Raw genomic sequence first — 25,067 nt, forward strand, 5'->3', positions numbered from 1 at the left:
GTCCCTGCCATCCGGACCAATTGGTCATACTGGCAGGGGCTGATGGGAATTGTAGTCTGTTAATCTGGAGGAACATAGTTGTAAACCTAGACTCCCTCCAAATCCAGCCCGGCATGGAGGCTTCTCTCCCCGCTTCAGTCCTTTTATCTCTCTCAGCAGGCGACAGTACTTGAAGAAAATCATTGCTGACTATGAGGCTCTGGACATGGAAATGCCTTGCATCCGGAAGTTCCCCAAGCCTCCGCCTGCCCGGCCCCTTTGCCTCTGCATGGAGACTCCGGTCAGTTGTGCTTCAGTGCTGGAAAGGGGAGTTTGAGGCCTTTGGCTGAGGTGCGCATGTGTAGAGGGCGGGGGAAGAGGCTCAAGACCAAACCATGTAGCTCCACTCCCCACTCATAGCTCTTTTCAGACATTACATCCACACGGACCAAGAGCCTGGCATTTGTGTGTAGATCTTCCTGATAGAAGAAGTCACCATGCTGTTTGAGAGCTGGTGTGGTGTAGTGGCTAAGAGCAGGTGGATTCTAATCTGGAGAACCGGGTTTGATTCCTCACTCCTCCACTTGAGTGGTGGAGGCTTATCTGGTGAACCAGATGTGTTCCCGCACTCCTGCATTCCTTCTGGGTGACCTTGGGCTAGTCACAGTTCTCTCAGCCCCACCTACCTCACAAGGTGTCTGTTGTGGGGAGAGAAGAAGAGGAAGAAGAAGAAGAGGAGAAGTAGAGGAGTAGGAGGAGTTTGGAGTTATATCCCACCTTTCTCTCCTGTAGGAGACTCCAAGGGGCTTACAATCTCCTGTGAGGTGGGTGGGGCTGAGAGAGCTCCGAGAAGCTGTGACTAGCCCTAGGTCACCCAGCTGGCATGTGTGGGAGCGCACAGGCTAATCTGAATTCCCCAGAAAAGCCTCCACAGCGGCAGAGCGGGGAATCAAACCCGGTTCTTCTAGATTAGAGCACACCTGCTCTTAACTACTATGCCACTGCTGCTGAGAGGGAGGGAAAGGAGCTTGTAAGCCACCTTGTGTCTCCTTACAGGAGCGAAAGGTGGGGTATAAATTCAAACTCTTCTTCGTCTTTGAACAGGAGCAATTGCTATGATAAATATACATAATTAGCTTTTCCTTACCTACAGATATTTCTTGTGTTGTCTGCGCTGGCCAGTCACAGACATACTTTTAAGTGGCCATTATTGATGTACCTATTGCTTTCCATTTTGGCTCTTTTTTGTGTGGTTGTGGGCCATCTGATTTCCACAGAGCAAGACAACTTCTGTCGTCTTGACTGACCTATTTACTGGCTGAAGAAAACTGAAGGCTTTTGAGACACCTGCGTTTTATCCTATTGCTTCAGTGAAAAAAAAAATCCAGAAAACCCAATTGTGTGTCCACAGTGGTGATTCACTGCTCCCTGAGATCTCTCTTTAGAATTTGTTTTTTTTGGGGGGTGTAAAAATCACTTATGGGATTGCCACAAGGCCATTAACTGAGATAGTTTTGCTTTGTTTTAATCCCAGAGTGATTAGACCAATTCACAGCGAGAGTGTGTGGTGGAACAGTTCGGGTATGGAACTAGCACTGCTGAGCCATGGATTCTCCTGGGTGACCTTAGCTCTCTCAGCCCAACCTACCTCACTGGAGGGTTGTGCAAAGAGGTGGGATCCAGCAGGTTCTCACAGGTTCCCAAGAGTAGGTTACTAACTATTTGTGTGTGCCGAGAGGGGGTTACTAATGGGTGATTTTGCCACGTGATTTTTGCCTTAGTTACGCCCCTCCTCTCAGCAGTAGCGCGCAGAACTTGAAGCAGTCTAGCAGGAGGTGCACCGGCGTGCGTGGCAGCCTGCGCCTGCGTGCATTCATTTCCCGCCCAAGGGCTGGCGCAACGGCTGCGTCCTTGCCACAGCCCTGCCCAGGAATGCCCGGCCACGTCCCCCATCATGCCCCGCCCAGCCCCATTGGTGCTATGCCACAATTTGAATCCCACCACCATGGGAACCTGTTACTGAATTTTTTGGATCCCACCACTGGTTGTGCAGATAAAATGGGAGAGGGAAGAATTGTGAATGCAGATCTGAGCCCCTCAAACGAAGGGCAGGATAAAGAATGTGACAGATAACGAATAGATCTGCTTAAGCCATGATAGCTAAATGAACCCTCTGCTTTCCTGAATCTCTGCACATGGTCAGAGAATGGGTATCTTGTTTGTGAATTCGATGAAGGCCATGGACTGTTGCCAGATGCAGAATACTGAACTGGAAAAATCTTGGCACAATCCAGTCAGCAGCTCTTAGCATCTTTTAAACCTTCCTTCATCCCCACAATGGTTTTGGCCCACCCCTGAACATCCCTCACACTGAGCACAGGAGAACCGTCCTTCATTCAACTGCAAGCTTGTGGAAGAAGGTTCTTTTAGGGCCACATATCCTGTAGAGCAGTGGTTCTCAACCTGGGGGTCGGGACCCCTTTGGGGGCTGAACGACCCTTTCCCAGGGGTCGCCTAAGACTCTCTGCATCAGTGTTCTCCATCTGTAAAATGGATAAATGTTAGGGTTGGGGGGTCACCACAACACGAAGAACTGTATTAAAGGGTCGTGGCGTTAGGAAGGTTGAGAACCACTGGTGCAGAGGAAGTCATTCCTAGTGGGTGGGTCTGGCTAGGGCCGGACTGAAACTTGCATGACAACCTTTGCTTTCGCCTCCAGCCCGAAAAGGAGATGACGCACGCAGAGGTCCTCGCAGCTGTTGAGGCGGCCATTCCGGATGCTTTCGGAGCAGGCCTCTTGCACAGCATCCAGTTCGAGAACATCAATGTGATCTGTGGGACGGCTGGACGGAAGAACAGGTTAGGCCTCCCCAGTCTTAGACTGACAAGGTCGCTTATTGGGGCAGCAACCCTCCATTCCTAGTGGTTGTTCAAGAGAACAGCAAGAGTCAAAATGTGTGCATGGTGGTGGTGGAGAAAAGGTGTTGCTTGTAGGATTGAGAACTGGGGGTGGGAGATTTGGGGGTGGGAAAAAGCTCTGCGGGGGGGGGGGAGGAGGGATAATGCAACAATTTAAAGTCCTCCCTCCAAAAGCTGCCGGTTCCTGCAGCAGGGGTGTCAAACTCGCGCCCCTCCAGATGTTCATGAACTACAATTCCCATCAGTTCCTCCCAACATGAGCATTGGCTATACTGGCAAGGGCTGTTGGGAATTGTAGTTCATGAGCATCTGGAGGGCCATGCATTTCACACCTGTGCTGCAAAGGAACTGATGGTCTTTGTAGTCTGGAGAACAGCTGTAATTCCAGGGGAAATGCCAGGCCCTGCCGGGAAGAGGTCCAGTGGTTTGCTTTTAACGCCATTGCGGTGATTTAACGTGCAAGCGGCCTCGAGCAAGACTCTAAAGAGGCGGCATTGAAATATACTCAATACATAAATGCTGCTCCGAATCCATCTGCTCGGAGGCGGTTCCCCCTGCCCACTGTCAACGGATCTGTCCCCGGTGCTGCTTTCTCCACCGGGCCCGCTGCCAGCGTTTTCAGTTAATTGGGCACTTGTTGGATCTTTGGCCACTGAGACGCAGTGGCAGCGCTCCGCCCGAACGATGGCGAGGCCAGACCTGCCACCTCGGTATCCCCGTGTGCCCACCTCGCTGTCTCGATGCAGGTGGCTGCTCAACGTGTCGGATTTCCGGACCCGGAACCTGCTCCTGCAAACCGGCTTGACGATGGACGAGGACCACTACCCACTGAGGCGCTGGGACGACCTGGTGATGGAGGACTATCGGATGCACCTGCGGAGGGCGCTGGCGCGTCAGCGCCTTTTGGAGACTCTCAGCGACTCCTGGGATGCCACCAACTTGGATGGGCTGTGAGGGTCAGCGGAGAGTCGGCAGCAAAGAGAAACGTGTCGCTGACCTGTTTGTATGTCTTTTTGTGGGATTTTAGAAGAGAGTGCCTTGGCCATTATATCCACTGGTCTGGATGGAACAGGATCCAACCCAATGGCCTTTCCTTCCAGAGTTTATATCCAATCTGCGTTTCTGGAGGTAACAAATATGGGGAGAGAGTGCCCCCTAGAGGCCATTTGAGGTATTCCGTCCAACAGGTGACAGGTTGCATCTAGCTGTTCTTTCTCTAAATCCTGGCCAATTCGGAAAGCCGTTTCTCCCCATTCCTAAGGTTTTTTTTGTGCTTCATATGAGATGGATGAAATGAAGATGTATCTTTCCTTCTTACCATCACGTTGGTTCTCAGGACTGACCCTATACATCGATTCTGGGATGCTTTAGCTCAGTGGTTCCCAAATGTTTTCAGGCTGCCCCATTTGACTCCCCCACCCTGGGCAACACAGCAAGGAGAGCGCTGAAAAAAATCTTGCCTTGCTCTTTGTCTTGGCTCACCCCCACCCCTCCTACACAGTGAGGAGAGTGTGTTTTGCCTTTAAAACTCCCCACTCGGCGAGGATGGAAAGACAAGGCCTTTTTGCCACCTGTTGGTCCAGGAACCCCTGCCCTCCTACCACCCCAACATTCTCTGCTTCCCCCCTACTGCCCCAAAATTTCTCACCACCCCCTTTGTGTTTCTTCTGTCCCCAGAGGGCCAGTTTGGGAATCCTTACCTTAGCCAAACCCTGCCGGACACTGAACAGGGAGATGTACTTCCTTGGTTGGCTGAGAGGGACCTGGACCTCCAAGAAGAGATTTTATATTCATTGTTACTACCACCTTTGAGAACCAGCATGGTGTAGTGGTTAAGAGCAGGTGGAATTCTAATCTGGAGAACTGGGTTTGATCCCCCACTCCTCCACCTGAGTGGCGGAGGCTTATCTGGTGAACCAGATGTGTGTCCGCACTCCTATATTCCTGCTGGGTGACCTTGGGCTAGGCATAGTTCTTTGGAACTCTCTCAGCCCCACCTACCTCACAAGGTGTCTGTTGTGGGGAGAGGAAGGGAAAGGAGCTTGTAAGCCGCCTTGAGTCTCCTTACAGGAGAGAAAGGTGAGATTTGAATCGAAACTCATCTTATTTGCCACAGAGATCTTGCCTCTTTCCCTAAATGATGTTTGGTGCACCAGAATGTTACCACAGTGTGACCCTCAGAGGTCAAAGGCATTAACTGTACCTCGGCCAGGCACAACTGATGCTCCTGTTGCCCATAAAATGTCCCAGGTCAACTGGGATGGGTTTTTTTAATAACCCTTCTTGGTTGGGGAAACAACGGCTGACCTGAATGGACAGGGTCAATGCAGAGCTTAGGAACCATTCGCTGCCCAGAGAACAGCTGACCCATGGCTCTGGGAGCTCATCTTATGAGGCCACGACAGTCTGTTCCAATCCGGATGGTTCTCGATCACAGGTATAACAACATAAGAAAGCACCTGCTGGATCAGACCAGAGTCCATCTAGTCCAGAACTCTGCTACTCGCAGTGGCCCACCAGGTGCCTTTGGGTGCTCACCTGCAGGGAGTGAAAGCAATGGCCTTCTGCTGCTGCTGCTCCCGAGCACCTGGTCTGCTAAGGCATTTGCAATCTCAGATCAAGGAGGATCAAGACTGGTATCCATAGATTGACTATCAACTAAGACGCTCCTTTCCTGTTCTGTGACTGACCGCACTGACCCCTGTAGCGTGTAAGTGAAGTTGTGGATTTTAGATTGCTGTATTGGTTTTCGGGTTGTTAAGGCCGAGTCGCGAAATTTAGCAGAACACGTGTTCTGCTAGAATGACGCCACTAGCCCGAAACCACAACAGCACCCTGATCGATTACGCGGAAGCCTCGACAATACATTGAAGTTTTGGATTTTTTGCCCCTATGTACCGCATCACTTTACATTTTGCTGGCATTGAACTGCATTACGCCATTTTCTAGCCCACTCACCTATGAATTTAGGGTAGAATTAGGATGTCGCAAGACCAGGAGGCCTGTACCGCAGCGTTCATCACATCAGGTTGGCTGCCACTGCTTTGAGTCTTTAAAGGTATGAGGACCAGAGGAGTCCTGTGTCTTTGAATTCTTCTTCTTCCATGCTTTGGATTGAAGAAGCTACGTCTCCAGACCCACCGCGTGGGGAGAGAAGCGCGTCCAATCACACGCAAGTTTGCTGAATGGTCAGATGAAAAGCCTGCTTGGTCTGCTCCTCTGCTGAAACCAATAACCAGATCTTGTGCAAGGAAACCCAGCTGGGAGCAAAGGTGTGTAACAGAGGTCCCCTTCCGCAAGTGCAGAATAATGCATTTTCAATCCACTTTCAATGCACTTTGCAGCTGGATTTTACTGTGCATAATAGCAAAATCCACTTGCAAACAATTGTGAGAGTGAACATAAGAACAAGCCAGCTGGATCAGACCAAAGTCCATCTAGTCCAGCTCTCTGCTACTCAAGCAGTGGCTCAATAGGTGCCTTTACAGGAGCTCAGCACATTTGTATGAACACAATGGCCTTCAAGGCTGTTGCTCCGGACACCACCTGGTCTGTTAAAGGCATTATGACGGTAACCTCAAGTGGATTGAAAGTGCGTTATTGAAAGTGCGAGTGGATTGAAAGTGCGTTATTCTGCATGTGCGGAAGGGGCCACCATTAGATACTAATTTTGTATAATTAAACTGAATGCCAAAATGTATTTTTACTTTCAAATAAGGGGGGGGGGGAGGAGCAGGGCGAGGTAGGAACTCAGACCCAGGCAGGACGTTCTACAACAGAGGCCCAGATGCGGCAGAGGAATATACAACCCTACTAGCACCTTTATGTGATACAGAGTATAGAAGGCTTTAAAGGAGACACTAGCCTCTGCTTTCCTTGGCCATCCACCCAGAACATCAAGCCAGTCCAGTGTTTTCTCCCGGTGGATGTATATGGCTTCCGTCCAAAGAATTCTGGGAATTCTAACAGGGGGATAGGATTCCTTAATGTTATTCTCCTTGTGTTCCCAGGGTCAGGGGACCAGGTGAGGCAGGTCAGTTTTATGCAAGCAATATGAGCCAGAAGGTCTAATCGCTCTTTCTCCCAGGGGAGATTCTGTATTCAATCTGCTGGTTGTCTGTGAGCTAGGGGTGGGTTGTGTGGTGTAGTGGCTGGAGCAGCAGGCTGGAAGATCTGCTTTCAAATCCCCCTTCTGGTGACCTTGGGCCAGTCCCGTCCCGTCCCCTCCTGCCCAATGAACTGCCCAGGGTTATCGTGAGAATAAATTGGGGAAGGGACGCTTGTGTGTGACATCACAGAGAAAAAACAGGATAGATATACAGAACTGGAAAGAGACTTCACTTATGTCACCACCACCCCTGACATTTTGTTACTTAAACAGCCTCCCTGCTGAATTATGACAGCGAAGGATTTTGTCTGCAAAAAAAGACAGCATTGCAGCCGTTGGGGATGGTCCCGGGCATATCCCGTGACCGCGACAGCAAAAGGAAAACTAAAACCCAGCTTTGCTCTCTCCGCTTGAGATATCTGGAATAATGGTGCCGGACCCACAGAAGAAATCGGCGAAACTCCGGCAGGCTCTCGCCAAATGCTTCCCCCATACCTCTTGCTTTCCCTCGTGACAGAAAACTTTCACTGGCCCTGGAACGGCCAAGTGTCTTTCCTCTCCTGTGTTCGTTGGAAGGCATTATGCGCTGCAGACCTCACTCCTGGCTTACACACACACACATGACACCGCTTTTCATAGATGCCACCAAAAGCACCTAGGAAGGGCCTCTGTATCCCATAGAGTTTATATTTGCAAATAAAATCATTAAATTACATTAGTTGCTCTGCACAGGCTTTGGAGGCAAAGAACAGGCCTCCGGCCCAGGATAAGGGGTTCGGTAGAGGACGATACAGTGGGGTGAGGGGTGGGGGAGTGTTTCTGTGTCTGGGAAACGTAGGCAGACCCGCCTGAGCGCCATTGGATGGGCTGAGGCAACACAGAATTTGTTTACATTCATCTCCAGAGTTCCTACTCACCGAGTGAGGTTTCCTAGAGGTGCAGGTTCTTTCCGGGGGAGGGAGAGACAGGGACGAGTGAGGACTGGGAAAGTGGAGATCCAGGGTCCCTGAATTCAGGAGCCACTCTGGGTTTTAAAGTGCAGGTGGGCGTGGAAAGCCAGTCTTTTCACCCGAGGAAAGGACCCGGAGCTGGAGTTCTGTGAGCTGGAGTTCCCAGAACCGGCATTGTGCCTGGCTGTGCCGCGGTGTGGGAGAGGGAAAGGGTTTCTACAAGGACTGGAGCTGGCCCTCCCGGGTTGGAACCCGACCAGGTTCTAGAGTGAAGACTTGGACCCTGATGGGCTCTATGGGGCAGCATGAGAGATGGGGAGTGGACGCTAGGGCCACTCGGACCAGGAGCCGAGCTGGACTGTCGTGGAGCAGGGATTCAGAGCCAGGCTGGGTTCTGGAGGTCGTGGGAATTTGAGTAGGGTTCTAGAGGGACTGTGGGTTCTAGAAAAGGTGGCGTTCACGGCCAGAGATTCGGATCCTGGAATTGGAACTCCTGGGTTCTCTCTGAGATAAGTGTGGGAGGTGGGCCAAGAGGGAGAAGTCTATGATACATTACACCCGGGTGCTACAAGGCCGGATGCTGGGACAAATATAACCTTGGGGTACCCACACCATAGGAGAGGGTTGAATGGGGGTGGAGGGGAGAGTACCGACCCCCTTCCCTGTAGCCCGTCCCACCCAGCAACCACAAAAATCAAAACACAACCCTGTCGAAACGCAGGCATTGACCATCCCCCCCTCCCATACACCCCCCCCCGAACCCCATAATCATTCACAGGGAATGGATCCCTGAACCACAAAGTCGACGTCACATAACTTCGGTTCGTTTCAGGACGTTAAGGCAAGAGGAATCAATGCTGCGGTTCTCGGCTCTTCCTGGACCAGCCACCACCTCCACCCCATGCCGGGTGACTGGTTGCTGCTTTACTCTTCCAACCCACTAAAACACTTCCGAGTATCACATAGAGCCCCCCATTTTTCTCTCTCCTCAATCAATCTCATTTTGTAAGGGTTCATTGCAACCTGGATCTGCGGTGTTCATGGACTACAACTCCCATCAGTCCCTACCAGCATGGCCAATTGGCCATGCTGGTAGGGACTGATGGGAGTTGTAGTCCATGAACATCTGGAGAGCCATAGGTTGCAGACCCCTGCACTAGCCCAAACTATCCACCATCCTTGGCCTAGATCTCGTTGACTTGATTGACCGTTGCTTTGATCAACATTCTAGAAGGCCTCAGGACTGGCCCATAGATCCCACTCTCACTGCTAAATTGCCAGTCTTCATGGCAGCAGCTATCTCCCCCCATATTTAACAAGCACGGAGCAGTCTTAAACTGAACCAGATCTCTGGCCCACCAACAGGATACTGTCTACCCAAACTGGTGGCAGCTCCCCAGGGTTTCAGGCAAAGGTCCTACACATCACCTACCTCCAGATGCTTTGACTGGGAATTGAACCTGGGACCTTCCGGTTGCCAAGTACAGACTGTACCAGTAAGCTACAGTCCCACCCACATTCTAAGAAACTCAGGAAATGTGTCCCGATTCACCCCACACCTGTGGCTCCCTGGCGCTTCTTTCCTATTCCTGCAGTCCATAGGTGTCAAACTCGTGGCCCTCCAGATGTTATGGAGTACAGTTCCCATCACCCCCCGCCAGCATTATGCTGACAGTGGATGATGGGAACTGTAGTCCGTAACATCTGGAGGGCCGCGAGTTTGACACCTGTGCTGTAGTCCATCATCCCTTGCCAGATCTCTTCTCTTCCCTTGACTCTAACCTTCACCCTGCAAGGGAAATCCATTAACAGCAGTGTTCATTCCACCAAAGGCGTGGCCACATGGAGGGGCTCGATACCCTGACCTCTTCTTCTGCCGAACCTCAAATGCTTCTCTTAAACCTTCCCCAGAGTCGGGACGTGAATTCACCAGGCCGTCCGAACGAAGAGCAGAGAACAGCGGCACAGGCCTCAGCCTGTAACGGAGGGGAGAACGTGTTTCCCGCCTCCCGGCAAACATCATCATTTTGGAAGACATTCTAAAGTTTTGTTTGTTTCGTTTCGCTCCCTCGTCGGGGGGTCTAGGGACAGGAAATGCCGGTGCGGCCGGTCTGAGGAGACGAGACAAAAGCCCTTTTTTTTCCTTTAAAAAGATGGCTGCTCTACCGGCAGCGCTCAGGCGCAACGTCAGCAGCACGTGTCATCACCACACAGTGAGGTGGGAGGGAAGAGCCACGCGGCACTGTAGTGTGGCATCATCGGTGGCCGCCGGGACACAGAGGGGGGGGGCAAACGACAGCCACGTGTCTGAAACTGGGGCATGGGGGAGGCCACGCGGTACTGAGTTGTAGCTTTGGAGGCACAGTGGGAAATAGCCACGTGGCGCATGCAATAATGACAAGATAAGCACCGCTGAGGAGTAAAGGGCGGGTGTTACGTGGCAAAGAGGCATCCTGAGAGGGAGGCACAAAAAGCCACGCGGCACGCAGCCACGGCGCTGGAAGGGTTAACCCAGCCATGCAAATAAGGTGAGGACGCACAGCTCCGTTCAAAAAGGGTCAGGAGCCCACTGGTTGGACATTTCCTGCGCCACAGGTGCTACCCAATCGCTGCTGAGCATTTGTGAAAATGTTTCCACGCTCTCGCCCCCAAATGGCTTGCCTGCTCCTTCTTTCATTCAGTTCTAGCCAAACCCACTGGCTCTCAATCTGTTTTGGAAGTGGGACCCCCTTGTAAACTTACATTTTGAAACCCAGTGCCCTTCTGGGCAATGGAAATAGTTTCCCACCCTTTGAATTTTCCTGCCACTAGGGAAAGGGAGAGAGCGAGAGAGGATCTTCTCCTAGTTCAGGAGTTTGAGCCTCATGACCCACCTGAGAACAGCTAGCCAGTTTTGGCTGTTCAACCAGTTAGGGCATCACTAGCAACCCCTCCTATCTCCCCCCTCACCTTCCTTTATCTCCCTACACACCTGGAGTCTTTTGAGTTCACATCTCGCACCCTTGAGCTCACAAGTAGCCACGTGTCTTCTCAAGACTGCTTATGTCCTGAGAGGGAGGCCCAAAAAACCACGCAGCACGCAGCCACAGCACTGGAAGGGTTAACCCAGCCATTAAGGAGCAGCAGTGGCATAGTGGTTAAGAGCAGGTGTACTCTAATCTGGAGGAACTGGATTTGATTCCCTGCTCTGCCGCTTGAGCTGTGGAGGCTTATCTGGGGAATTCAGATTAGCCTGTGCACTCCAACACACACCAGCTGGGCGACCTTGGGCTAGTCACAGTTCTTTGGAGCTCTCTCAGCCTCACCTACCTCACAGGGTGTTTGTTGTGGGGGAGGAAGGGAAAGGAGATTGTCAGCCCCTTTGAGTCTCCTTACAGGAGAGAAAGGGGGGATATAAATCCAACTCTTCTTCTACATCGGGACTCTCCTTTTCTGAAGCTGGGCTATGGGCCGCAGGAACGCTGAGACAAGCTGTTGCCAAAAAGGCTCTCTCTCTCTCTCGAGGCTGCGACCTCCCCCGGTCTTAGCTGCGTCTTGTGAGAAATGTCCCTCCCCCGCCCCCCCCAAATATTGAAAGGCTAGAGATTCACTTGGAATAAAAGCAAAGTCGAAACTTCTTAAGGTTCTGTGAAATATCCTGGTTGCCCACGTAAACTTTATTCACCCGGGGCCTACCGTCAGTTTTTGAAATTAATTACTTAATGTATTATTATTAATTTTTTTTTGCATGCCTGGGTTAATCTTGTGGTCATGAAGGGAAAGGGTACATTGCTGGCCTGGACAGGTGTCAGATTCGCAAGGTAACCCGACGGGGAGCATGGGCACATGGGCGATGGGGAGCCCCACGTCGTACGGAAAACGTGGCGTGGCTCAGAAAAGCAGCGTGCTGCGCCCCATGGTTGCGGGGAGGGAAGGGCTTAGCTATATGGCACAGAACTACGGTTCGGGGAAGGGGGGGAAAGCGTGATTGGTCGTGGGGCACAGCAGCGGCAGGGTTGGCGGTGGCTAGCTGTAAATCGGAGAGTCACAGCACAGGTGAACTGGTGAACGGGGGCCAGCCACGAGGCCTACGGTCGGAGGACGAGCCCCCGGACGTACTTCCCCACAGCTCATAAATCCCTGACGTAGAGATCGGGTGAGGGAAGGGGGGTCAGGAACGCCACCCCCTTTCCGCTCCCCTTGGACGGAGCATCGCATCAAGGACCCCAGCAATGAGCAGCAGCAAGAAAGCCCTCCCGCCCCTCCCCGATTCGGGTCCTGGGGAAAGCCATCTGCAAACTGGGGCCTGGTGTCCAAATGGCTGCGACGGGGGAGGGCGCGTGAACCGAGCATCTCCTTCGACGCTGAGCTCTTGTGTTTCTTTGGCAGCTGAGCATTGGGGGGGAAATGAGGGACGCTCCATCCACAGCACAGATATGGTCAGTATCTGGACCCCTCCCAGCCCAGGATCAGGGCCAGTGGGAGCACACAACAATGCCGACAGCAGGAGAGACCCAGAGTGAGGGGCACACTTATCTGCAGCTGGCTCTTTCCCCCCTCCAGCCCCTCTTGGCACAAGCAAAGATTTGGGGGAGCTGGATCGTCCATTCGCCACTGTCGCCACCCAGCAGAACCTGAAAGAAGCTCCCCAAATTTGCAACAGGGTCTGTTGCCCATTCCCAAGGTACAGAAATAAGCAATGCAGGGGTGTGCGCATCTATGTTTATGAATGGAGGCCGTGATCTTACAAAATGAGGATGAATGAAGCTTGTTTGGAAACCTGAAGGCGGATAGGATGGGCTGGCATGGAACGGCAAGCGTGTCGGCGAGGACTACACCATAAGCACAAGGCGAATACCCAGGGTTGTGTGTACTCTGCAGAGGAACTAAAGGTTGTTTTGTCTTTAGCGACTCAACCTGCAACGCAATTCTGTCCCTTCCGCAAGGAGGTGGCGTGACCCAAGCAATCTGGCTCTGCTTCTAAGGGAATACCACCCAGTTTCCTGCACAGCTTGTTATCGTAGAGGGAGAAGAACACTTATCGGCACTTTTGCTCTAACATGGATTACTTAACTTCCAAAGCAACTATAGGGGTTTTTTAAATACCAAAAATATTGAGAGGCCGTGCAATAATCACAGCTGTGCTGATGAAGAAGAGGAGTTTTGATTTATATCCCCCTTTCTCTCCTGTAAGGAGAGTCAAAGGGGCTTACAAGCTCCTTTCCCTTCCCCAACCCACAACAAACACCCTGTGAGGTGGGTGGGGCTGAGAGAGCTCCAAATAACTGTGACTAGCCCAAGGTCATGTGTTGGGAGTGCACCAGCTAATCTGGTTCACCAGATAAGCCTTTACAGCTCAAGTGGCAGAGCGAGGAATCAAACCCAGTTCTCCAGATTAGAGTGCACCTGCTCCTAACCATGCTACGAGCAAAAATTACCAGATCCCGATCACACAGCCCAGAAAACCCACAACAGCATTTATTTCTCACTTGATCTCTGGGCCCAATCTACTGCTGAATTCTTGGGATGAAACTGATCGCAAAGCATGGCTTCCTCTCTGTGAAGCCGCCGCAAAACATATCGCTGAAAAATGCAGAATTTATCCCAAGAGGAGTTGCAACTCACTAAGCCTACACTCCCGTAGGCCCCTTCCGCACATCCAGAGTAATGCACATTCAATCCAGTTTCACAATGGTTCGAAAGTGGATCTCGCTATTCTGCACAGTAAAACCCAGCTGCAAAGTGCACTGAAAGGGGAATGGAAGTGCATTATTCTGCATGTGCGGAAAGGGCCATAGTAAAGTAGGGAATTAGATTGTGGGGTGGTGGCAATCACATTTGCAATGCACACCCATGCGAAATCTTCCTCCCTCCCCACACGCCAAACCTCATTCAGAAGGGTACGCTGAGCTAGTTTCCTTTATGGATGCAAAAGAACATTGAAATCTGTCACCTCCCATCTACAGACTGAAGCGATACTGTCCATTCCATCATTTCCTTCTGCTGAATGTAGTCCAGCATTTCAGCCCTAAGCAGAGTTATCTCTTTCTATCTCTGTCGACTTCCAGGGACACAGAAGGATGCGACTCTGCTGAGGAACACATGGTCGGCCTATCAGAGTCTGTAGCTAAAATAACTTTCTCATCATGATCTTCTAGATGGTGGGTTTCTTGGGCTGTGTGGTTGTGGGCTGGTACTTTTTGCTTCTAATGTGTCGCCTGCATCTATGGCTGGCAAGATGCTTATTCAAGACTCAAGTGCACATTCAAGATGTAGAAATAAGAAGCTAGGGCACAACATAACAGCTGCAGGTGGTATCCAGGTGACATAACAGGGCAAGCCATTAACTTGCTCAGGTTAAGAGTCAGGGCTGCATGTGCTTTGGTTGTATGCAATTCAGCATTGAACCGTCTCATACTAGTTGTTGTGAGTTTTTTGGGCCGTGTAGCTGTGGTCTGGTAGTTTTTGCTCCACAGCCATCTAGCCCAGAAAACCCACAAAATCTGTTGGTTCAAGCCGTGAAAGCCTTTGACAATATAAATTGGTACCGCCTATTGAAAATCTTAGCTTTAAAAAATCATTTCTCAAAACAGACTGAAAGTCTCTAGATCGGGGTGGCCAACCTATGGTGCTCCAGATGTTCATGGCCAATTGGCCATGCCGGCAAGGGTTGATGTGAATTGTAGTCCATGAACATCTGGGGCACCATAGGTTGGACACCCCTACTCTGGATCCTCTGACTGAGAAAATAAGACTGACAATGAAATCTCTATAGTCAGGCCCAAAATTTACACAGATAAACCAAATTTAGCTTCACATGGTTTTGTCGGGGTTATTTAAAATGCAGAGTATTTAACAACTTTGGGTAATTGCGAATACACACAGGGCAAGCTGTTAACGCAGCTGGATGGATTTAACGTACAAGCATGTCTGAATGGCAAAGCGTGAAATGACGGCCACTAAGCAACGTGGAGGATGGGAGGCGGGGCAGGTGTAAGCTGCCGTACCGTATGGAGGGGGGGGGCAGACACCCGTGAGACAAGCCATGAGAGTGTTGGAACAAACTGTTAAACCACTGGAAGAGCGAAAAGATTAGATGGAGAGAGAAATGACATTGCGCACACAGGTTCGCACGCTGTGCCAGCACCAGCAATCGGATGAGCAAAACCAGCAACTGCTACATGGCAACGCAAGAGGAAAGTGCACAGAAGTGAGGGTGCGTGGGGAGGCTTTGGTGAGCTTCTCAAAGCATCTTTCTGCCAAGCGGGGGGTGGGGGGGATCTTCTCCCTGCCCTACTTACCCTCACCCACAGGGTCTCTCCTTACGGCTTCCCCTGTGCCCAGCCCCGCAGCTGCATCCCCTCCACCTCGTATTTTTTTCTCCCCAGCGGTGGAGGTCCATTGTACATTCAGGTGACAGGTTCCCTAGGGCAGGGACGTTTTCCCCCATCACCTCTCCAGAAAGAACTTGAGGGCTCGGGCGATGTTCATGCGGTGCCCCACTCGTGTCACGCCCAGGTCAATGAAATCCTCCTTCGTGAGGGACGGCAGGTGGGAACCGTCGATTTCGTTGTCCAGGAACCGATCCCGGTGCTCCCCCAGCTTCAGGTACTCCAGCCAGTCGGCCACGTCGTACTTGGTCCAGAAAGGCAGCGGCTTGGAGCCAAACGGCTTGTCCGTGGCGGGCGGCAGGAAGTGGGTGGGAGACAGGGAGCGGCTGCCCGAGGGGAAGCCGGGGAAAGGGTGCTCCCCACCGGAAGTGGGTGAACTGCGGAGATCGAAGACCCCTGTGTATATGGGCACCGAAGGCAGGATGGGAAGGGAGGACGGCCGGGGAGCAGGGCTAATCTTGTGCTCACTGGGCAGGGCAGCTGGGCTCGGGGCACGCCGCAGGGCTGGGCGGATGTCAAAATCCACACTTTTGGGATGCTTGCCCTGGGGGGACTTAGGCCAGTTGTGGAAAAGGCTGCTTACAGGCTTGGAGGAGATCAGTGACGGGGACGTCTCGTCAGGGAGCCTGCGGGGAAAGAGATAAGGAACAAGAGAGCATTAGGACCCACAATACTTCCCTGCTGGAGTAATCTTAAGCCAACGATTCCTCTCTCCTACAACACAGCCAAGTCTGTTTCTAGAGCAGGGAGGAATTTCCCCAGAGGCCCTGAGACAATGCTTTTCAATAGCTAGGCTTCAAACTCCAGAATCAAATTACATATGCGACGCACAGCTGATGAATTTTGCCCACGGTTTACTTTATTCATGGCGGCAGCAGGAAATAGCAATCTGGGTCAAAACTTCGGTCATTTTTTTCACCGTAGGACCCCAAAACAGCACACGCGCTCACACACACACAGAGGTTTTGCTCAGGAAAGCGGTCAGTAACAAAGGAGACAAACATCCCATTCCCGCAAACTCCAACCTGCAACTTCAGGGAGCTGCTTTGGATACAATAAAACGAGGGAAACTGCATGCATGGGGTAAGAGGAAGCACATCGGGACAAGATTATTTTCCCCAACATGCCTTCTCTCTCAGCATGCTTCAAACAGGAAGTGCGTTGGGAGAAGATTTCTTGCCCCAATGCACTTCCTGTCCCACCGCACACCGGAGCACCAGTGGGCAATTGACCGTTGAGAGACAAGAAATGGAGTCAAATCCTAATAGCACCTCAGAGATGTAAAGGAGTGAGAAAGTAGATTGATGTGAAGTGAAATTCACCTCAGCAGAAGTTGTTGCCTCAGTTTGCTTTATTTGTTGCAAATTATGAGAACATGTATAAATACATTTTTTATTTTGTTAAATGTAACCTGGAATCCCACGCTAGTAATTTTCCTCAGGACCACGCAGCCCTTTGAAACAGCTTTAAAGCATGAACGTAGTGTTTCAGGAGGAATTATAAAAGGGTTCAGAATTAAATTCCTGGTGGCAGCAAAATATAAAGAAAGGGGGAAGATAAACATTATTTTACACCTAAGAGTGGGAATCACAAACCCAATCAGGAGAAGGGCATAATTACCACTTTCAGAATATTATTATTATTATTATTATTATTATTATTATTATTATTATTATTATTATTATTATTATTATTATTATTATTATTATTATACAAAAACAGTTAGACACAGCAAACAAGATCAATATGCTGGATTTTGTATGACATCACACGTCGGACACTTCCTAAGCATCTAGGACTGTGTGATGTATCGACGAATAATGCGTGCAGAGCCAAGTAGGATGGCCTTTTGCAGCTGACATATGGTGATTGTGTCAGCGCCGATTGTTTTTAAGTGCCGTCCAAGGTCTTTAGGCACTGCACCCAGTGTGCCGATTACCACTGGGACCACCTTTACTGGTTTGTGCCAGAGTCTTTGTAGTTCAATCCTTAAGTCCTCGTATTGTGTAAGTTTTTCCAGTTGCTTCTCATAAATTCTGCTGTCACCAGGAATAACAACAACAACAACAGCAACAACAACAACAACAATAATAGTTGTTGTTGTTGTTAATTGAATTTATATACCACCCTCCCCTGGAGGGCTCAGGAGTTGGGAGTATTATGGGAGTATATTGAGAGTATTATGACCAGATTGGGAATTAAAAAAAAATATTGGGAAAAAATAGCTCCACATACATGCACAAGGCAGCAGGAGCACCCAGGGAGGGAGCACCCCGACCCCTAGCTTGTCTACAGGGCTTCAGCCTTTCTAAGGACCCTTCTTTTCTACCAGCCGTAGAGTATCAGAAGTGGAAATTCCAGAAACACTAATGGTCAAGGGAGGCATCCGGGATCTGATCCTGCCGATCTGATCCCAGAAATACTGAGCATTTTCACTGTGTTAGCAATATTGAGTTGCACACTTTTTGATCCGAGACCACGGACAGCCCTTTCCCACAATTCTGTAGTTTGCACAAGAAGCAGTTGAATTATATGTAGTACACTTGGCCACGTGTCGCCAACAGCAAGCGTAGATTAAGAAGAACAAGAAGAGTTGGGATTTATATCCCACCTTTCTTTTCTGTAAGGAGACTCAAGGTGGCTTACAAACTCCTTTCCCTTCCTCTCCCCACAACAGACATCTTGTGAGGAAGGTGAGGCTAAGAGAGCTCCGAAGAATTGTGAGTAGCCCAAGGTCACCCAGCAGGAATGTAGGAGTGCGGAAACACATCTAAGAACATAAGAACATAAGAACTAGCCTGCTGGATCAGACCAGAGTCCATCTAGTCCAGCATTCTGCTACTCGCAGTGGCCCACCAGGTGCCTTTGGGAGCTCACATGCAGGATGTGAAAGCAATGGCCTTCTGCTGCTGCTGCTCCTGAGCACCTGGTCTGCTAAGGCATTAGCAATCTGAGATCAAGGAGGATCAAGATTGGTAGCCATAGATTGACTTCTCCTCCATAAATCTGTCCAAGCCCTTTTTAAAGCTATCCAGGTTCTGGTTCATCAGATAAGCCTCTGCCACTCAGGTGGAGGAGTGGGGAATCAAACCTGGTTCTCCAGATTAGAATCCACCTGCTCTTAACCACTACACCACACTGGCTCTGGAGGTGGCCTGGAGCCAGAAACAGACCCTGCTTGTGCTGTTCCTTGCAAAAGTCAATTCTGTTACATCGATATACTGATATATATCGAAATGAGCATTAGAGAAGCAGGAAGGAGCCAGCAACAATGGGTCCAGGGGAAGGTGTGGATGGAAGCGCAAGGAGTTGGAAAGGTGGAACTAGGCAGGCTGGCCATGAGAGAAGGGAAGAGGTCTGGGGCAAAGCTGTGCTCACTGAAAAATCTCCCCACTCTGGTAGCAAAGCAAAATTAAATTTATGCTAGAAGGGATCTCACTGGCTGCAGCAAGACTAGGAAATGAAAGCGGGGCTTGAGGAAATACACCCATACAAGGAATCTTGCTGCAACAGACATTTGCTCCCTTGTGCATTACTGGCCCTAGAGAACCATGAGAGCTGTCCAAGGTGCTGATCGTATTGGAACAAGCACATTTGACCAGCTTTACCCCTGCAGCTGCACTACTTGAGGAACGGCATCTGGTTGAAGCAGCTCTCATGTAACAAAGTGTGGTGAGCGAAGACAGCCTTGTATTTCCAAGGCTGACTTTTATTCAGACGTGTCTTGCTAGTTCCCATGTTGATCTTGAGCTTTTGCCACAGGGAATAAACAAGAGATGCTTGGTCAAAACAAGGTCTCGCCTGATTCTTTTATTAGATAGCCTCGCAGAAAGAAAAGCGAAAGCAAAGACCTCACTTGATGGGTAAGTCTAGGATCTCTAGTTTCATGGTAGCAGTTGTCAGGGACAGCCCTCTGGAATCGCACAAAGACGGCACCCATACTAATTCTAGCAGCTTCTAGTGAGATAGGCTGCTGCTGGACATGGATGCTTTAAGTGCCTTGGCACACAGCCAGCAACCAACTTTGTCCTCCAAGAACTGGTCTAAAAAAGACACTGAAGCCAGGGGCTGTCACAATATGTGGTACCAAATTCTATTAAAAGTGGAACATTCTCAATTGGAACATTCTTACCGCACTGTCTTGCCTAGTACTTTCAGGTTTAAAAGCCAGGCCAAAGAAATGGCCTTTTTGTTTGTATTAATGTGCTTTGGGATCAAAACATTATTTGCAAGTTTCTTTTTAATACCGGGACTGTTTTGTTGTCTTAAATTCCCATGGAAGTGCCTGCTTGTGTTTCTTTTAGGTTATCCTTTTATCCTGCTTTTTCCTCTATATTTTCCCCCTACTGATTTTATTGTAAACTGCTTTGGGTGTATTTTTTGGAAAGGAGGGGACAAATGGCCAAAATATGTGTGCTGTGAAATTGTCCTGTTCACTATAGGGCCTGAAACAAGCACTTTCAACCTGCTTAGGTATCCCTAAACCCTAGTGGCAAGAGAGGAGAAAAACATCCTTGAAGTATTATTAATTTAATTTTTACCCTAATCTCCCCACCCCCACCCCCAGCAGGCTCAGAGTGTTTTTTGTGGCCAAGGGAAACAAATGTAACTTGTATTTTCTGTTCCTACAACTCAAAAATAGTCAACGTAGAAACAAGGCTGGTCTGGAGAATGGGATACTAGGTTCATATGAAAGCACGCTTTTTAAAAAAAGTTTTCTTCCCCAAGATTAAACATTTCCCCTTGAATTCATTACGATATAAATCATGCCGAACTGGTAAAGAACGATAGAACTGGGAAGTGCTCAGGTCACAAATAACTGATATGAAACCAACGCGTGCATGCTCCATTCTTTCCTCCTGCATGGAACCATCAGACATAATGTCCTGCCAACAGAGGCCTTAATTGGCAAATGCAATAAAAGACCAAGAGAAGAATGTTTATGTTCATGCCAGAATGGTTCTACAGAATCGTTGGAGCATCTTATATTCGACCGTAAGAATTTAGACCAGGGAAGAAGGACGTTAATTAATCCTATTTTATATAAATATCGAGGTAGAGACAGGAGGACTCTTCTCTCCATATTGGCTGCCGGAACCGATATAGGCGTGACACGTGAGGTTGCTAAAGCGGCCTGGACAATTTGTAAAAGGTACAAGGAAAGGTTTTCGTTTATGTCATAGTTTATTTCGTATTTCAATTGTTTAGGATTTTGGCTTGTCTATTTGATGACTTAAGTCAATCTGATGTTTCAGTCCAGGGGTCGGCAACCTTTAGCACCCAAAGAGCCATTTGGTCCCACCTCCCCAAGCCCCGCCCCTGCCCCCGTCCCCAGCCTCCCCAAGCCCTGCCTTCAGCCAAGCAGGCGGATAGATAGCAACGCCAACGATGGCAAGTTGCATTTGGGACACAGTGAGCGTGCCTCCTTCCCCACCTCCTCCTTTTCCTTCCTTCCTTCCTTCCTTCCTTCCTTCCTTCCTTCCTTCCTTCCTTCCTTCCTTCCTTCCTTCCTTCCTTCCTTCCTTCCTTCCTTCCTTCCTTCCTTCCTTCCTCCCTCCCTCCCTCCCTCCCTCCCTCCCTCCCTCCCTCCAGCATCTTTTCCTCTCCTTTCCAGGCACCAGACGAGGGAAGGAGGGGAAAGGATGCCGGAGGGAGGAAGGAAGGAGGGGGCGGGGAAGGAGGAGCGCTCACTGCGTCCCAAATGCAACTTGCCATCATTGGCGTCGTCGCTGCGGAGCTGCAGTACAAGGACGAAAGAGCCACATGCGGCTCCGGAGCCACGAGTTGCTGACCCCTGTTTTAGTCTATAGTAATTTGTAAGAGCTGGATACTGGTCTGATTTTGGGTCTATGACCAGCAAAAATTTGTTGTTCCTGCATGGAGCTAACTCATTACCTATGACATTCAAACTTAGGCACATGAGTCAAACTGAATTAGAATCCCAGACAAAACCTAGATGGGAGCTGTGCTTAGAATCCCTATTTGCTTGTGGGTGGAAGGGAAGAGATTCTATTTGACTTGCGCACCTGTGCTTGTATGCAGCCAAACTGAGTTGGCAGCCGCTGGTCCCTCTGCAAACTCATCTTGTGACTGAGAAATAGAGAGACCACAAGAACACACATAGTGGAAATCTCAAAGCCAATACAACCAAGAGAGGGACACATTAAAAAAATGACATTTTTCAGAATCAGAAGCCTTTTAAAAAAATCTGGGGGAAAAGAAGAAGAGTTTGGATTCAAATCTCACCCTTCTCTCCTGTAAGGAAACTCAAGGTGGCTTATATGAGCTCATTTCTCTTCCTCTCCCCACAACAGACACCTTGTGAGGTAGGTGGGGCTGAGAGAGTTCCCAAGAACTGTGACTAGCCCAAGGTCACCCAGAAGGATTGTAGGAGTGTGGAAACACATCTGGTTCACGAAATGAGCCTCTGCCACTCAGGTGGAGGAGTGGGGAATCAAACCCGGTTCTCCAGATTAGAATCCACCTGCTCTTAACCACTACACCATGCAGGCTCTCTCCTTCTAACTTGCTGCCTTCTATTCCTCCACCTTCGAGAGTCCAGGAGTTATAAATCCTCCTGCTCAAATCGACCAATTGGCTGCCATCCAAAGTGCATTTACCCTATTGAATAAAATAGGAGATTGCATAGACTTGTTTTAGGATTGCTCCATGTATCTCTCTCACTCTCTTTCACACACGCAGCTCCACCTTTCGCCAAAACAACTTACGAGACCATCCCCAAAACAGAGACCCAGTCAAACTTTCTGCCCAAAGACAAATCCCTTTGGTTCCATGGGCCTGTCGTGAAGTCCCAACCACTCTTTGCCCTGAACCTGGAGGAACAGCAGCAACTTCTCCCAGCGGCACGGATGGGGCTACAGATGGATGACGGAATGGAGCAAATAAAAGTCAGCAATGGGGCTATGTTGAATGGAGTGGGCCGGGAACCCACATTGCAGACATCTGCCTGCCAGGATGGGTTTCATTACAGGACCATGTACACATGCAATATCTATGGCTCAAGCAGCCTCCCCCAGCCTGCTTTGGGGGTGGCGAGATGCCATGATCCGGCAGCTGCGGAAAAGACAACCATGGCATGGTACGGACAGAAGGCGTGTTGCGCGTACGACTTTGGGAGGGGAACTTTGGAGGCAGGCAGCTCAACTCCAGACCTTCTCGGTCCAGGAAACCGTACACTGCTCCTTTTCCAGGAAGCCTCAAAGACAAAGATTCTCAAAGTGTAACCCATTTGGATCAGTGGCTTTCCTGAAACCCCATCAAGGAATCCTCATTTCAGAGATCAATAATGGCAGACAAACCTCCCTTAAAAGCAGGTTGGTCAGTCATTAACTCTGAGAGTTGCTGGCAAGTCCTCGAGATCTTCGCTAAAAACTTGGGGAAACTCAGAGCATGCATGAAGAAGAAGAAGAAGAGCTTGAAGAAGAAGAAGAAGAGGAGTTTGGATTTATATCCCCCCTTTCTCTCCTGCAGGAGACTCAAAGGGGCTGACAAACTCCTTGCCCTTCCCCCCTCACAACAAACACCCTGTGAGGTAGGTGGGGCTGAGAGAGCTCCGAGGAGCTGTGACTAGCCCAAGGTCACCCAGCTGGCGTGTGTGGGAGTGTACAGGCTAATCTGAATTCCCCAGATAAGCCTCCACAGCTCAGGCGGCAGAGCTGGGAATCAAACCCGGTTCCTCCAGATTAGATACACAAGCTCTTAACCTCCTACGCCACTGCTGCTCCTCCTGTTTGGATTTATATCCCCCTTTCTCTCCTGTAAGGAGACTCAAAGGGGCTCACAATCTCCTTTCCCTTCTCCCCCCCCGCAACAAACTCCCTGTGAGGTGGGTGGGGCTGAGAGAGCTCCGAAGGACTGTGACTAGCCCAAGGTCACCCAGCTGGCGTGTGTTGGAGTGCACAAGCTAACCGGGTTCACCAGATAAGCCTCCACAGCTCAAGTGGCAGAGTGGGGAATCAAACCCGGTTTTCCAGATTAGAGTGCGCCTGTTCTTAACCACTATGCCACTGCTGCTCCCGATTCTCAGCCGCTGCTGAGAACACACCCTGCAGAACCCTGAACCAAAAATGTACGGATGCATAACTTGGTGACAAGAGCGTACACCACAAGCAGCTTCAGTCTCAAGTTTAGCCCCTGCTTTGTCAAGCCCCAAAGTCCTGAGTGCTGACAGAGACTTGGGTTATGTTCTGAAATTATCGGGAAGTCTAAGCTGCTCAGTTTTTTTTTGGAGGGTGTGGGGGGCGGGGGGCGGGGAAGGACATAGGCTTAGCGGCAGGACACACACTTTGTACACGGAAGATCCCAGGGTCAGATACTGGCCTTTGCAGTTTAAACAGAAAAAGCTTTCTCTCTCCAAGATCTTGGACAGCTGCTGCCAGACAAGGGTAGAAAATGTTGAAATTAATGGACCAAGTGACCAAAGAAGCTTCACACAGATAACCATGCGGCTCTAAAGCAGATCGATCTGGGCAGAAAAGATTCCCCGGCAAGGAACTGGAAGGCCACTGCACCAGACGGGATCCCCTTTTCAAAGGAAGTGCCCATTCTAAGGCCCCTTCTGCACATGCTGCACTTTCAATCCACTTTCGCAATTGTTTGCAACTGGATTTTGCTATTCTGTACCATAAAATCCAGCTGCAAAGTGCGTTGAAGGTGGATTGAAAGTGCATTATTCTGCATGTGCGGAAAGGGCCTAAGTCCAATTATTCCAACGCAGACCTGCGCAATTTACAATCTGCAAAAGCAAGCACAGCTCTGCCAGGGCGCAAGCCATGTTTTTGCCACCTGCCTAGAAAGAGTAGGGCTTTCAAATGCCTTATAAGTCACAGTGCTGAGCTCTGTTCAGATTGGCGGGACACAAACCATGCATATCTGCTCTAAACAAAAAGTCTATTTTGAAGAAGAAGAAAAAGAAGAGGAGGAGGAGGAGGAGTTTGTATTTATACCCCACCTTTCTCTCCTGTAAGGAGACTCAAGGTGGCTCACAAGCTCCTTTCCCTTCCTCTCCCCACAACAGACACCTTGTGAGTTAGGTGGGGCTGAGAGAGCTCCGAAGAATTGTGACTAGCCCAAGGTCACCCAGCAGGAATGTAGGAGTGCGGAAACACATCTGGTTCACCAGATAAGCCTCTGCCACTCAGGTGGAGGAGTGGGGAATCAAACCCGGTTCTCCAGATTAGAATCCACCTGCTCTCAACCACTACACCACGCTGGCTCTCTTTTAGGTCACCAGCCATTTTGGTCACCAGCCATCTCAAACTGAAACGAGAAATCAACAATACACGGTTCCTTCTCTCAGGCCGCGAAAGCGAAGGTCTGAGATAAGCTTCCTGTTTCACAAGGTTCGCGATATTCCGCCGACAGGAGGAATCCCTTTGAAAACGGGAACCCGTTGCAAAAAAGAGGTCCGTAACAGGACTTCCTCGCTGGTCCTAGCACACAGTTCTCTGAAGTGGAGGACTCAACCTTGGTATGGAACACTCTGAGTAGCTGACTGTGAGACTTTTCTGGGCCAATTTTGCTAATTGGGAGAGGAAACCGATCCTGACTCCTCTTTTCCCAATCAGAGCACATGACCAGGTGCCACCTTCTTCCAGGTGTGGAGACTGACTGGGTTAAGGGACAATGAGCAAACTCTAATTCTGTCCATTGCATAAAACTCATTCGGCTAAGGCACAGGTGTCAAACTCGCGGCCCTCCAGATGTTATGGACTACAGTTC

At 50.0% G+C, this 25,067-nt stretch overlaps 1 protein-coding gene across 8 annotated transcripts in view; it reads right to left on the reverse strand.

Moving 5' to 3' along the window:
- Nucleotides 1-13,290: 13,290 nt before the first annotated feature.
- Nucleotides 13,291-25,067, reverse strand: part of SHANK1 (SH3 and multiple ankyrin repeat domains 1) — a 36,873-nt gene continuing 25,096 nt past the window's right edge. For 6 of the 8 annotated variants that reach the window (XM_048517195.1, XM_048517194.1, XM_048517198.1 and 3 more), the window contains one exon: nt 13,291-15,952. In XM_048517195.1, the coding sequence (XP_048373152.1) occupies nt 15,385-15,952 (568 nt within the window). In that variant the 3' untranslated portion in view covers nt 13,291-15,384. The remainder of the gene's footprint in view (nt 15,953-25,067) is intronic. The other 2 variants (XR_007246242.1, XR_007246241.1) reach the window with 2 other exon arrangements.

Source organism: Sphaerodactylus townsendi, linkage group LG15 (genome assembly GCF_021028975.2).
Source record: "Sphaerodactylus townsendi isolate TG3544 linkage group LG15, MPM_Stown_v2.3, whole genome shotgun sequence".
Classification (NCBI taxonomy): domain Eukaryota; kingdom Metazoa; phylum Chordata; class Lepidosauria; order Squamata; family Sphaerodactylidae; genus Sphaerodactylus; species Sphaerodactylus townsendi.